Source organism: Clavispora lusitaniae, assembly GCF_014636115.1.
Source record: "Clavispora lusitaniae strain FDAARGOS_655 chromosome Unknown tig00000038_pilon, whole genome shotgun sequence".
NCBI lineage: Eukaryota > Fungi > Ascomycota > Pichiomycetes > Serinales > Metschnikowiaceae > Clavispora > Clavispora lusitaniae.
Window position 1 is genome coordinate 1,400,924 of NW_027093976.1, and position 14,863 is coordinate 1,415,786.

The window sequence follows — 14,863 nt, forward strand, 5'->3', positions numbered from 1 at the left end:
TAATAAAGATATCCACGTCTCTTTAGGGAGTCGAATGTTTTTTCCAGTGGGCGCAATCAAAGGTATGCGCTTGTATGAACATAAAGAAGGCGCGCTTTGGTAAATGGGGAAGCCCAACATCATAGATGCTAGTAGGGAACAGAACTCAAGAAAAAGTAGCCTTAGCATAAAAAGAAAAAAGGTAAACCTCTTTGGGTCACTGTTCTCTACTGTCCTATCTATTCCCCTCTAGCCTTCTCCTGTGCAAAGTTGCAAAGCTCGCGTGCGAAACAGTATGAATCGAACAATAAACTCCACGCGAAATGATGCATTTTAAACCTAGCCGCTCAAGACTTTTGGGCGCTTTGGTTTCACGGCGCGACGCATACGCCCGAGCTAGATCAAGTCTCCTGCGGCTTGGCCACTTTGTGGAGTACGAGGTGCGGCTCATCGGATACAAGTCCTAACCCACATTCTTGCGCGTACCACGCCAAATATTTTCCTCTCGTGCACAATTCATCGCCCCGATTATTATTGGTGGCGGCAGTTTACAAGTATGGGTAGCATGTTGGGCCACAAGTCTGAGGCCATCGGAGCACAGTTGTAACATGGAACGAATATGAGAGTGGAAAGAGGAATGTCTAAGCGGAGACTGAGTTCTTAGCGCAAATGTACCGTAAACGGGGACGAAGGCGGAAACGCCGATTCCTCACGCCCATAAAATCCGTACAAAGTGGGTGGTGCGCGCAGGCGTGATACCTTGCACTGCGAGAGCTTGGACAAACACCGAGGAAAAAGCTTCTAAAGAAGTACACTAGCTACTACACCTCCTCTCAGGGAAGAGGGCCAGCCATTTGAGAACTTCTTGGCATGCTGTAATATTTTCCTCTGGAGGAAAATAAAGAGAAACGAATAGCACCTGCTCCAAGATATGCGCCAACAATGACTGTTCGGGCCAAGATGAGAAAAAATATTCTAATTATGCAGTTTAAGGCAAAGTGAGGCCGTTTTGTCCTCCATGCATCCAAACTGCATAAGGTCCCCGAAATGTTGATTAGGTAGTCTAAAGACTACTTCACTGTCGTAAGCTTATTGTCACGAGAGTCAAGAAGAAATAACCAACCTGTGTCAATGACACTATTGGCGGGACTGGCACCCACCAATTCTAATGGCTTTCCAACAATGAAAGCTTCTTAAGCTATTTTGGGAGCGCGCAGGCACTTGTGTACATGGAGCATTTCCAAAGCGCGCAGACACTTTCAAAGAGTGGATAGTGTGTTCACTTGTTCAACTTAATCATGTGTAATTCAATCCCACCCGAAACGCCTGTTCTCTACCAAGTTATTTCGCCTTGATGAAGAACAAAAAAACTGCTCCCCTGGCCAAAGGACTTACAACTACGTGCGAAGATCTCGGACTCTAATATTCATAGTAGAGGAGAGCTTATTTTGTCATTGGCAGCAAGCGCATGCGTCTAGACTAATCCCGAGATGTTCACAAGTCGCGACATCCACTGGAGAATCGACAATTCGTCGGTAATGATTTTGCTGTTATTACCAACAACAATTTCTTTTCGAAACCTAAGATCCGTATTATTCAGATACAAGAGTATTGTATCACTTGAGCCGCTTTCATGTTTAACCGCTAAAATGTCTCAAGAGACCACAGCTAGGTTAACCTTAACTAACCTCCTCCGTACCTTTAAACAATGTAAGATGAGACTGAGCACCTGCATGTTTTCATCATAGAACCTTCACTTCCTCGCCCCTCGTACAATCCCTGCGACTCCTTTTCTTTTGCGCTTCTGCTTTCACCTCTCCTCCTCTTCTCATTTAGTTTTAGTTTACATGTTGTCGCGGTTTCTTCGTGGACTTTTCCCTCATTCTGATGATCAGTATCGAGTGCGTAGCATTTTCATGCACTATGCCCCATCTGAATTTTCAGGGCCACGTTCTCTGCGTCATGCGTCCAAACTTGCAGATGTATATAAATATCTTCACGCAAAAGCAAAAAAAAAAAAAAAAAAACGTCTATACCTTTGCGCTTCTCATTTAAGTCCTCTAGCATGTTTCTTTCACTCGCTGAAGCACGCTAATAATAGCATGTTCAGTGCTCTCGATCCTTGAATGTCAAACTCGAAATTTTTTGGTGACCTGCACATTTCTCTAGTATCGGGCAAACATGCCGTCCTGGAATAACGTCCAGAAAATGCGGTCCTTCCACGCAAAAACCTTCCTGACGCGACATAAACAGCATCCTTTTTCCCTTCGTCTTCTTTAATCTTCCGATTTTAGGGCTACTTTTTATTTCCCGGCTTGCATTTTCATTTACAACCTAAACTTCTTGGTTTCTTTGGTTGAGTGCGTTTTGCTTATTTGCTTAACCCAGCCTACCGCCAAGAGCCTCTAAACTACATCTCCCTTCACGGGACATTTCCTGACATTGTTTTGGAAGTCTCGAATTCTTTTGAAGGATAGATAGAACTAGAGTACCTTTTTCACAGAGGAGAATAAAAAAAGACTAGCGTCTAAAGCGCACCACTATCGCTCTTCCACGAATCGCCGACGATCGCTATTGGATAACTGGCTCTAGATTGACATCTTTCTTTGCGTTTGCTTCTTTTTTCTTTTCTCAATTATTTGCTTGTGACGACCACTGACTTGGCCTCCCTTGTTAGTATCAAAACTGCCAGGTTCCCCCAAGAATGCATCAGCCATTCGTTTCTTCAGTTTCATCTCCAAAATTTCAATCCCAACAGCATCAAAAACATCCGTTGGTGTACCACAATATGTTCCAAGGAAGTCACACCCCTTTAGATCTTGCTTATTCGCAGTCGATGCTACCTGCAAATCTATTAGCGTCAACACCTGGGCCTGTTCTTAGCCGGCCCTCATTTGTGCCTGCTCATTCACAGAATCTGGTGGTGCCCCGCGGACACTCAGCGGTATTGGTACCGAATCAATATCCAGCATACAACAAGGTCCATTCCCAGTCTCAACAACCGTATTTGACTTATCCGTCATCAAATTCAAGCTTGGACCAGCTTCACCTTTCCCGGACCGTGCTTCTCAAGTACTTGGATCCCAAATTGACACTAAACGAACTTTTGTCGGAAATCTCTTGTGGGCCCATTGAGTACTGTAAAATGTTTGAGAGCCCAGCGCCCCCTCATATGGAAGATATGGAGACAGTAAAAACGTGCTACATTTCCTTCGTTAGCACAGCAGTTGCTGTGAATTTTCATCACAAGTATGGCAAAAATCCTTACAATTTGAAAGCCCTTCAAGATAAGTTAAAGAATTCGAGGTACTTGAAAATCAGCTTGAATGAGCCTGTCCATGCTGCGAGTGGAGCCTCCGGGCACACTAATTTAAGCAAACAAGATTACATTAAGCTAAAAACTCTAAACTATATTAATGACTTGAATGCTACTCGCGCAGTGTTGCTCAAGTTTAAGATTGCAAACACTGATCTCATCCCTTCTACAAAGGAGGAAATTCGCACCCGTTGTTCGAAGTACGGCGAAATTGAAGATTTCAGAGTATCCACAAATGAAGAAAAGCATGAGCTCAAATTTTTAATCCATTTCACATCTATCGATACTGCTATCAAAATATATGAGTATCATTTAAAGCGAATTCAAATTGATCGTGAAAATCATTTGGACCTTGGAAGCGAGCCACTGCTCATGTGTTTATCTGTGAGCTTTCACCGTGATAGATGTGACCGTCAAAATTCGTCTAAATCGCGACAACCTTCCACTGTATCGCGGCTTGACTCTTTCTCTTCTTCTTCTTCGCTTTCATCGTCATCACCTGCGATGATACGTCGGAAATCTGCAAATCCACTAAATATAACTGGCCTGAAGATCAACGAACTGAATATATCACCCCGGGGTAGCTTTACAGCAACTAAGCCAACTGATGAGGATTTGCCCGAAGAAGCGAATGAAGGTTCTCATCCCAAATCTCCAACTATGGGAGACCCTCCAACAGATGTTCATCGTAACACATTGGAGCATTCTCGCTCTTCTGAGGAACTAGAGTCAATCTCTTCAAGTTCCCCGAGTGCAGCAACTGAGTCCTTGCCTGCTGTATATGCGCAACATTATTCTGCCTCTGACCCACTTTTGCTTTACCAAACTACACCTTATCAAATGGCTGTACCTATCCAACAAGGCCCACAAATTAGCGTCCCATCTTACCAACATGCATATCAATTCAACCCGGATCCCTTTAATGTCGGTAACCGAACTCTCTATCTCGGCAATTTGCATCCTAGTACTTCCGTTGAAGAGATTGCGAATAACGTAAGAGCTGGTGGGTTGGTTGAATCGTTCAAATATTACAAAAGCAAGAGGATATGTTTCATTACCTTCGTTGATGCAGCAGTTGCTTTGAAATTTTATTTGAACCACCAAGTCTTGCATCAGTTGATTGTTCATGGCAGCGAAGTGAATGTCGGTTGGGGTAAGAATCATTCTGGTCCTTTGAGTAGAGAAATTTCATTGGCCGTCACTGCTGGTGCATCTAGAAACGTTTACATTGGTGTAAGGCTGGCAGGTGATGGAGAAGAAGCCGCCAATACCATGCGTCTTCCTGACGAACCAACCTTGAGGTCAGCATTTGGAAAATTCGGTGATTTGGAGCAGATTAATTTCTATCATAATAATGATTGTGGATTTATGAACTTCATGAACATTGTGGATGCTATTAAAGTTGTCGAATTGTTTGAGAGTGAGAATGTTGACAAGATTAATGAGATTGCTGGTGATAATGGGGAGTTTTATGAACACTACAGGCACTTCAAAATCAGTTTTGGTAAGGACAGATGTGGAAATCCTCCTAAATTCAACTATAAAAAGAAGATCAACTCAGGGGATTTTAGAGAACCTTTCGGAAGTCATCCAACAAGAGCAAGTGTTGGAACTAGAGACGAAATCAATCCAATCAGTGAAGAAGCAGCAATGGTTTTCGGTATCAGTACTGACGCTTCTCATCCAGCTCCCGCTCTTCAATCCACACTGAGTGATGACTCCGAGAATGATAAAAACGGTTCCTCTGGTCAGAAGTCAATGCCTGTTGAAGATTCTCTGGATGGTCTGTATGACCAGAAAGCGGCTACAAGTGGAAAGGATAATCCTACGGGCGACGAAAATAAGTCTGTGGATGCAGATAAGAAGGTAAGTGGGACAGAGGAAAAGCTTGACGAGGAGATAAAATGTGCGAACGTGACTAGTACTGAATCTGTATTTGAAGAAGTGCATGGAGGTAAGGAAAAGAATGATATCAAATCGAACACAATTGATGAACCTGTTAAGGATGTTAATGTGGACCCTGGACATGAGGACGAGGACGAGGATGATGACGATGACATTTCCATCATTATTGGTTCAGATGTAACCACATCATCTCATAAAACTAAGTCTAAGAGGTCTCGCAGAAAACATGACAAGATCTATAATCATAAGTTTGGGCTGGCTGACATTTTTGATTATAATACTTCTTTGAACTCGGTACTGTCTTTGAGCTCTACATATGGGTACCCCCCACCATATAATTGCCCTCCTGCGAATTATGGTACCGGATACCCCCAAGCAGTGTTCTATCCTCCAGAGTCACCTTATTTTGTCCAAGCCCAGCCGTCATCATATTACAGCGTTCCGCTGCAGTCTATTCCTGTCAGTCTGATGTATCCACAAGTCACGAACCCTATCCTGGCGATGGGAAGTAAAGGATCATATTTGGCAAGTGGCTCACAAGTCATGGCGCAGTATTTGGCGAGGTCACAACACGAAAACTATGTTTATGCGGCAAACATATTGAATAACGATGTTTCGGTGGATGATGTCAAGGAATACAGGAAGCATGGAAAATGCAACACTCAAAAATCTACAGAATGAAGAGAAAGATTGCGTTTAAAACAAAAATGTGATAGTTAGTGGTTTTACATCAAACAGCAATACACATCAGGGTAAAATGACTTATTTCATGTATTAAGTATTAGACTAAAGAAGACTGCGACTCAGGACTCTTGAAACGCGAGAGCGGCACAAGTCCCAAGAAAGGCGCCCGTCATACTGATCACCACTCCAGTACGAGCAATAAGTCGCTGAGTGGAGGAAAGGTCTTCTGAGTTGAGACCCAAATGGAAAAGGAGGGGGAATGTGAAACAAATAGTAAAGCAAATGGCACTACCGAGGAAAGCAATCACTCTGCCGAAAGAAGTAAAGACTAAGGAAAGGATGAGAATCATCCCCATGAAGATCACACGGGCCATTAACTTCTGTAACGTCATTGGGTAAATTCGTTGGCCATCTTTGTAGACAATGTCACTCTGTACATTCATGCGGAAGTAGTTTTCGTAAACTGATATAATAGGTCTCGTCACAAGAGAAAGTTTAGAAACAGGAAGAATACCCAAGAAGATGCAAAATAATGGGTTTACCCAGCTTGGATAAGTGGTGGCTGACATAACATTTTTTGTTAAAGAGTCTTCACATTTAACCCCAAACATAACATATCCAACTGCTGCGATCAAAAAGTCTAAGCAAAATGTAGAAATGAATGTGATATTGCAACATGTGGCATACTTCGACGGATTGCGCATGTCCTTGTACAATTCTGGAAACACTGGGTGTCCTCCCCAAGGCGCCATAAAAATACCTAAGCTCAAGATCAATTCTCCCACAGATCTGGGCCATAAGTTCATTTCTGCGGTATTGAACAATGATCCAGGGGATTCCAGTGACGACAAGCCGCAGATGATGATAAGAACTAAAACGCCCATGGTTGAGAAAATTCCTGACACACTGAATGAGGAAATCAAGCTCAATGGCATAAAAGACATTCCAAATGTCACACATATAATTAAAGCTTTGAAAATGCCCACATTCACATCTGGGAAAAGAAGGTGAAACGAATCCGAAAACAAAAGGACCAATGACACAGAGGCCCCCACGAGGTCAACCACGAAGATAGAAGTAGCCAAAGCCTGAAACTTCTTTCCGCCATACAAATACGCAATATCACCATATGTGGATGCTTGAGGGTACTTTTTTAGGATGTTGCCGATTATCTTTGCTGTCTCGTTGGTGACCCAAGAAAATCCCATCAACATGACAGTTCCAGCCACCCAGCCAGACAATCTCATACCGAAAGAAAGAGAGAGCATCGCAATCCCCATCAATGTGTTGACAGCGTTGAAAATTGTCTGATAGCTGGTCGATGATCCAGTAACTCCATGGCGAGAATGGATACTAGACTTGCTCGCAGTACGATGCAAGGTTCCAGCTTCATCATCAACAGGATAAATGAAAGAGTTGATGTGATCATAACCACGCGATCCTCCTGTCGGTGGGGTTCCAGGTGTGGCTGAAAAAGCGCCATAATCAGTTTCTCTTGACATTGTGGATGACGAAGAGTCTCTTGCGCTCGATATCAATCTCGGAGAAGGTGACGTGCACGGAGAAATATCATCGCCCAAAGTGTTCTCTACAAGAGAGCCTCCAATATAGTTTTGTGTTCGCTTGAAGGAAGATGCGAAATTGTTGAGTGAATTGGCACCTCCAAGGTCCAAGAAGGATGTTCTTCTCGTCTCATGGTGCGGAATAGGCGTCGGAGAGGCCATCAAAGAAATGAACTAAATAGAATATTTCTAGTGGACAATTAGCCTAGCCGATAATTCACTAGGATAGGTACTCGATTTTGGTTGAAGTAAAGTTTTTTCTTGTGTAAATTCGAGTCGCCTTTTTTTTTTTTTTTTCTCTTCTCACGCAGCTAAAATACGAGTCAATACAGACGATATGCAAGTGCACCGAAGGAAACTACTGCACCTCGGGGAAGTTGAACTTTCCAAATGTGACTCTCATTAATTCCTTCATTACGTAATTGTTCCCTGGTTTGTAGCCGAGGTCTGATACGAGTCAGAACAGAACATGCTCCCATTTTTAACATATGAGATAAAAAATACTGTGGCGTGAAAGTGAATATTTGGTTAGTTGGCCGATCTTTAATAAAAGCGGGTCAAACATCACGTACGCTATGTCTGGTATCCTTTACTCGGTTTCATGAAATTACTGAAACGGTGTGTGGTGGCGTTCTTTAGGGGAACCAGACTGCTCTAAATGGTAATGTTATTGTATTCCACCAGAAGTATCCAATTTTAAATGCTCAGACCATGGGAAATGGTTCCATATCTCCGGAACTAGACCCTTAAAGTGGACCTTTATATTTTAGTGTAACTCTTTTAGTCAAGATAATGAATACAATCATGCATATCTATGGGTGAAGTTAAACTTGTCTATACATTAGGATACATGAACTTGCATCAAGATTAACTTTTGGTTAGTATCTAAAACTCCTCAATTGATATTTTGAATCTAGATCATCATCTTGCAGATGAGGAGTATTAGCTGCAAAGAGTAACTATAAGACCTATAACTTCCTACTTTGACTGGTGGCTTAGTGGTTCTACATACTTGACTTTCTTCCCATCATTTAAAGCAAACCAAGTGTTAATTCCAACCTACTAATTATGACCTCCTCTTACGATAATATCCCTAACTATACGTCTACAGCTTTTGCAAGTAAACACTTAGTGCTAAATCATCTTGGAGACGTGGCACACGGCGAATACTCAAGATTTATGGAAAAGCTGAGCAACTCTGTTCCCATGGCACAAAATATCAGTGACGAACTTTTAGAGCCCAAATCAAATGAATCTTCTCGGGACTCAGTGCATTATTCATCCTCGCAGTGGAACTCACATGGAATCAACATGTATTTGGGTCCTTCTCAGGTAGGTGGCTCCTCTGAGATGGCGACGCATATGCATCATGTGGGCTCTCCTAATGTGATTCATCGTTCACAAAATTCTCTTGGTTCAGTACTGTCTCTTTCGCCCACACTTTCTATGCCTAAGTCTAATCAACGAAAAATCTCAAAACCGAGGATTACAACGATTTACTGGGAGGCTGAAAGCACAACGTGTTTTCAAGTGAAAGCGGGCAAAGTAGTGGTTTCAAGAAGAGAAAAGGACGATTATGTGAATGGTACAAAATTACTTAATGTTACGGGTATGAGCCGGGGGAAGAGAGACGGTTTATTAAAAACTGAAAAAGGACGTATCGTTGTCCGAAATGGCCCAATGAATTTGAAAGGAGTTTGGATTCCTTTTCATCGTGCTTCTGAAATTGCAAGGAATGAAGGGGTTGATCAGCTTCTATACCCATTGTTTGTTAGTAATATTAGAGAGTTTTATCAAGTGCGTGGGCAAGATCTTCGGCAAGAGAGTGCTTCGGACAACGAGGAAGTCAGCACAGCACCAGAATCTTTTATGGATGCAGATTTATCTGCAAATGACACTAAGACCCATACGGGGACTATGCCGTTCTATTTTCCATAAGTCAAGTTTTTCTCTTATTCTTGAATTTAAATATAGGTATCTCAATGATCGGAAATTTTATCCGAGGGATACCAGAAGACTTCAATGCACAAGTTAGTTTTTTATTTTCGTTCCCTTCTTAAGGTGCCATGTTGTGTTGTTGTTTTTTGAAATCCCAAATGATTACAGAACAGGCTCAACCAAGGGTATTAATAGACTGTGTCGTTTTTTATTTGCATGGAAAATTGATTGTGAGCCGCCAAGTGGATGCACCTTCTGCTCGGTGTTAAGGGACCAAACACTGTCTTTCTATAGTCGCATATGCATGATTAGTAAATACTACCTGAGCGTACATCGAGAGAATTAGTCTTATATAAGCCTTAGTGATCATGATAATTAATTGTCGAATCGTTAATTTGCTTACATTGATGCTTTTTTACTATTCGTTGCAAGTATAAAGATGTAGAGTCGAAGATGCGCAAAATGTAATAAGCTTAAAATGTGCGCCATTTTCTGTAGAGTTCTTCTAAAACTCCACGTTATCTAGTCTGGACTACAGATCATTTATTGGTAATTTACATGAAATAAGATCACAAGTTTTTTTTTCGTGATATGCATTAGTGGAAAATTAACGACATCTGCATTCTCTGATGAAAGCTAAGAGTCAAAGCGAATGAAATCCAACGAAGGCTCAAACCAGAGAGTATTTAATGGCGGCTCGAGTGCAACGTAAATAAGGCAGGTTTGTTCATGGACTAATGAATATTACACAACAATAGTCACTATCAAATAATTGTACTATGAAAATGAATGTATTTATTTTCTCGACCCGGCTACATCTATGTAGCAATGTTAGTTTGAATGTTGTCCTCATACTCAATCTCCACATGTGGTCTTCTGCTCTTCTTCGTAGAACGCAGCTTACCCTTTTTGGACTCTTCTTCTTCGTCTTCGTCTTCCGATTCGCTCTCAGATTCACTTCCGGAGTCGCCTAACCACTTTTGCAAATCTTCCATATCAACGAACTCATCGTCACCACTGTCTTCGACATACTCGACTTCGCCAACATCGCTGTCATCATCTCCACTTTCCAAAACAACATCATCGTCTTCGTCAAATTCTTCTTCTTCTTCAACCTCATCAACTTTACCCAAGACTTTCTTCCAAATTTTCTCATCGACATTCAAAGGTTTATCGCCGTAAGCTCCGCTCTTTAATCTTTCCAATAATTCCTTTTCGATAGCTTTCTCAATCTTAGCAGCAGCTAATGCTTTTCTTTCTCTGTTCTCTTCTCTTCTTTTGACCTTAGGCTTCACACCGACGTAATGCCTTTCCTCCTCTCTCAATGCAAGTCGGCGTTCCGTAATTGCAACTTGTGTTAATCTGGTCAATCTTTGTTTACACTTGTGAATCAAAAACTTCTGCCAATATTGCAAGTTCTCGTCAATCTGTTCCAAAGCTTTGGCATAGTTTTTCAGTAATTTGACTCTTTCCCACAACTTCGAAGGCATGTGGGCCCTTTCGGCAGTCTTCATGTAAAGGTATAATTTACCTTCCACATTTTTCACAGTAGCATATCTGGCATTTGCCAAAGGACAAGATGCTCGGTCACATAAACCACTAACATTATATTCGTTTCTGCAAAAATCCTGGCCTTTCCCTGGCTTGATTTTGAAAGAGCAGAAGGAGTGGTTGATCACCTGCCAAATCACTTCGTCGGACGACATCTATGCAAATTCAATGAAGAGTATATGGGAATGCAAAAATAATAATGTAGGTAGAGTGTTCTTCAAGTCACTACTACCAAAGGTTTATCGTAAATTAGGTTTTGTGCTTTAGGTGATGAGTAGCTTTAATGTCTAAATCCTAAGAAAAAAAATGTCTAGCAGAGATGAGATGCGCGCATTACACCTGTGCACCAACGTCGTGATACTCTCGCATCTTGACGAATCCCATGTCTTGAATTACTTATTGATTAAGCTCCTCTGCTTATGTTCATTTTCTAAGAGTTATTGGCTTATGGGGAACTGGAGGTTTAACTTTCACAATTTTGGGCCCAATAGCTTCCTTGAACGCTTCTGGATTTATTTCGCTCGCCTTTCGCGAGAAAGAAATTAAAGTAACAACAACTTGATAAGGATCTTTCCTCTCAAACAAATCCACAGTTTGAAATATTTCATCGTGAGTTATTCCAATCATGTCGCAAGTCTTCAAAAAGAACAGGATGTTTTCCATTTGTACAAAGGGCATTTTTGAGCTTTTGTATTTTCTCGTAGGACTATTTGGAAGCCCTAGAAGATCTCCCAATTTACATAACATAGAACCATCCTTGAGCATCTCAATTAGATCATACCCCCTCTTATGATATTCTCCCTGCTCTTCGGGCAGTGTACGCAAAACGTTGAAAATCCACTTGGCGACTTCAGCTTGAGAACGTTGATACTTTGCTTCACGCGAAGAGTGGAGATCTTGATCTAGGTTTGTGGATGCTTCTTGTATAGGCAAAGATCGATTGTTGTAGAAAGACATTTTAAAGAGTCAAGAAGCTGATGACAATGGAGTACAATGGGGTGCATCTTAGTCATGTAAATCTCAGCCTTCAAGCCGCCGTTTACCTGCATACATTTTCATGGTCTATGTGAATTTATACGATACCCTAGAAATACAAACTTTTATAATCGGAAGAATGCAGTCAAGCACTCCAATCAGCTATAGGACTTAATTGTGCAACTTCTTCTCGTAGGAGTGCAAACCATGGACACCACCTTCTAATTGGGCGGAAGCAGTTCTAAACTCAAATCTGACTTCTCCTTCGTAAACCTTCTCTCTCAATTCATCAACAGATTTGACACCAATGTCTTGCAAAGAGTGTTGCAAACCGTTGAACAAGTATGGAACAAACTTTGTGATGGAACCCTTGTCAATAACCGAACCTGAAACACCTTGAGCGACCAAAACCTTGTCAGACTCAGAGAAGTAACGAGATGTGGAAGCGTTGGCATTGGTGGAAGTTTGTTGCATAGCATCGATGGATCCCATACCACGGTAAGTCTTCAATCTTTGTCCGTCACGGTAGAAGTAGTCACCTGGAGTCTCAGAGGTACCAGCCAACAAACCTCCCATCATAACACAAGAAGCACCCAAAGCTAAAGCCTTAGCAATATGACCAATGTTTCCAATACCACCATCAGCAATACATGGAACACCAAATTGCTTAGCAAATTCGCAAACGTTGAAAACAGCAGTTCCTTGTGGTCTGCCACAGGCCATAACCTCCTGGGTGATACAGATGGAACCAGAACCCATACCAATTCTCAATCCATCGGCACCTGCTTCAATCAAAAGAGCAGCTTGTTCTCTAGTGACAACATTACCGGCGATAACTTCCAAGTCTGGGTATTTGTTCTTGATCCACTTGATCATGTCCAATTGGAAAATAGAGGAACCGTTAGAAGAGTCCAAAACAACAACATCTAAGCCGGCTTCAACCAACTTGTCCAATCTTTCTCTGTCAGCTGGAAGGGTACCGATAGCGGCACCACACAACAATTGCTTAGAGTGGAAAGATTTCGAAGCGTCTGGGTATGATTGGTTCTTCTGCAAATCAGTCAAGGAAATCAAAGACACTAAGTTACCTTCAGAGTCCACGATAGGCAACTTTCCTTTCTTGGAGCTTCTCAAAAGAGAGTTACCTTCAGTCAAGGTAATGCCTTGCTTACCTGTAATCAAATCCTTAGTCATAACTTCAGACACTGGAGTAGAATCATCGTCATGGAATTGAACATCACGGGAAGTAACAATTCCAACAAGTTTGCCTCCAGTTTTACCATTTTCTATAAATTGTTAGTATAATCGCAGACAAAGATAATTTGTGTCAAGAATCAGGGGAAATAGTCTCCTCAACATCGTTTGATGTAATTCGGTAGAACGAAAGTTATTAATAAAAATGGAATCATCAGGAAAAAAAAAAAAACACAATAGTAATAGGATACACATACCAGTAACAGGGAAAGAAGAAAAACCAATTCTCTCCTTCATCTTCTTGATTTCACCAACAGTGACAGATGGGGAGACGACAACTGGGTCACTAATAAAGCCATTCTCGTACTTTTTGACCTTCTTGACCATAGCAGCCTGTTCTTCAGCACTGCAGTTATGGTGAATAATACCGATACCACCCAACAAGGCCATGTGGATAGCCATATTCTCCTCCGTGACAGTGTCCATAGGAGAAGATAAGAAAGGAGATTTCAAAGCAATCTTCTTAGTCAACTTAGAGTCCAAGCTAACTTCAGAAGATGGAAAGTTGATCAAACCTGGCAAAATCAAAAAGTCATTGTAAGTCAAACCACCAAAGTTAGAGGAATCGATCAACGAACGAATATCCAAACCGTCCTTCTTAGGATAAGTTTTCAAGTGAGAAGTAGCAGAAGAGCAGTCCAAAACCATTGTTAGAGCAGAGGGGCAAGATTAGCCAAAAAAAAAAAGAGAAAAATTAAGTGTGCGTCTTCGCAGTAGTATTTATACTATTATGTAAGCGGCGAAAAAAATTTGATGAGAAAAAGCGATGACAAATAAATCTCCATCAACTTTGAATTTAACACTTTTCCAGACAATTGATCTCAATATTGTATTTTTCCAGTGTCTTATTATGATTTTTTTTTGATGTTTACGGAGTTTTCATCTTGTTTATCGTCATTTCATTGGCACATAAGACTTTTTTGACTCGGGCCTTGTAGGTAATATTTGTTGCGTACAAACTGCTGAGAGGTATATGCACACCATTTTTATGCTCTTCAGGTCTTATCTTCAATGTCTCGCGGACATGCCTCGGCATCGCCGCGGCTTCTCGGACTGGCCCGGATTCATTTTGGGATAATCTATCCTCTTTTTTTAGATAAGGATACTTCATATTGGACTCAAGTAAGATCATTCGATTTCCTCTTGGATGGATTCCACTTCAATAATCGCCCCATCCCTAAATATCAACCCTAACTAAACGTCATTCATCAAGATGCTCAATCCAACTGTCCTATTGAAGATCCTCACTCTAGCTCGTCCTTAAATGACTCCATTGGTTTGGTTATCGATCCACCAGCAAGGAAGATCGGTGTACTTGTAGCTGACCCTATTGAACTCCATAATTCACAATATTCTGTCTTGCATCTAACTAAATTAGGAAATGTCTTCATGTCTGGATGGTAGGTTTTACTGGATGATACTGCGTTTTGGGAAATAAGAAGAGATGATCATAGAGATGACCATAGGTATTGACAGTCAAAAGTAATTTTAGTATGTACTATATTTTTTTTTTTTTTTGATGATTTTCCATTTTATTGCAAACTTAAAGATATTTGCGAATTAAGCAACTACGAGCTGAATTTATTTCAAACCTGTCATTTCCGTTGGAAATAAAAAAGAACCTATATATAATTATCTTTTTGATCATATAATTTCTAAACTATGAGCTAAGAATAGCACAAACTGAATCAAGGGTCAA

At 41.2% G+C, this 14,863-nt stretch overlaps 6 protein-coding genes across 6 annotated transcripts; 2 read left to right on the top strand and 4 right to left on the bottom strand. All coding sequences in view use genetic code 12, as the record gives it.

Annotated features, from left to right (window-relative positions):
- Positions 1-2,683: 2,683 nt before the first annotated feature.
- Positions 2,684-5,881, top strand: FOB63_001755 (uncharacterized protein; the record flags this gene model as incomplete). Its single annotated transcript, XM_002618120.2, has 1 exon — positions 2,684-5,881. One exon carries the CDS (start codon positions 2,684-2,686, stop codon positions 5,879-5,881), a length of 3,198 nt encoding a protein of 1,065 aa, XP_002618166.2.
- A 122-nt stretch (positions 5,882-6,003) lies between these two features.
- Positions 6,004-7,608, bottom strand: AVT1 (Avt1p; the record flags this gene model as incomplete). The annotated part of the gene is made up of 1 exon (XM_002618119.2): positions 6,004-7,608. The coding sequence occupies one exon, from the start codon at positions 7,606-7,608 to the stop codon at positions 6,004-6,006; it is 1,605 nt and encodes a 534-aa protein (XP_002618165.2).
- Positions 7,609-8,514: 906 nt separating this feature from the next.
- On the top strand, positions 8,515-9,384 carry EFH1 (KilA-N domain-containing transcriptional regulator EFH1; the record flags this gene model as incomplete). The annotated part of the gene is made up of 1 exon (XM_002618118.2): positions 8,515-9,384. One exon carries the CDS (start codon positions 8,515-8,517, stop codon positions 9,382-9,384), a length of 870 nt encoding a protein of 289 aa, XP_002618164.2.
- An 818-nt stretch (positions 9,385-10,202) lies between these two features.
- On the bottom strand, positions 10,203-11,090 carry MAK16 (ribosome biosynthesis protein; the record flags this gene model as incomplete). Its single annotated transcript, XM_002618117.1, has 1 exon — positions 10,203-11,090. One exon carries the CDS (start codon positions 11,088-11,090, stop codon positions 10,203-10,205), a length of 888 nt encoding a protein of 295 aa, XP_002618163.1.
- Positions 11,091-11,358: 268 nt separating this feature from the next.
- On the bottom strand, positions 11,359-11,892 carry SCP1 (Scp1p; the record flags this gene model as incomplete). The annotated part of the gene is made up of 1 exon (XM_002618116.2): positions 11,359-11,892. The coding sequence occupies one exon, from the start codon at positions 11,890-11,892 to the stop codon at positions 11,359-11,361; it is 534 nt and encodes a 177-aa protein (XP_002618162.1).
- A 189-nt stretch (positions 11,893-12,081) lies between these two features.
- On the bottom strand, positions 12,082-13,812 carry IMH3 (IMP dehydrogenase; the record flags this gene model as incomplete). The annotated part of the gene is made up of 2 exons (XM_002618114.2): positions 12,082-13,196; positions 13,362-13,812. The coding sequence occupies 2 exons, from the start codon at positions 13,810-13,812 to the stop codon at positions 12,082-12,084; spliced, it is 1,566 nt and encodes a 521-aa protein (XP_002618160.2).
- Between the last annotated feature and the right edge of the window lie 1,051 nt (positions 13,813-14,863).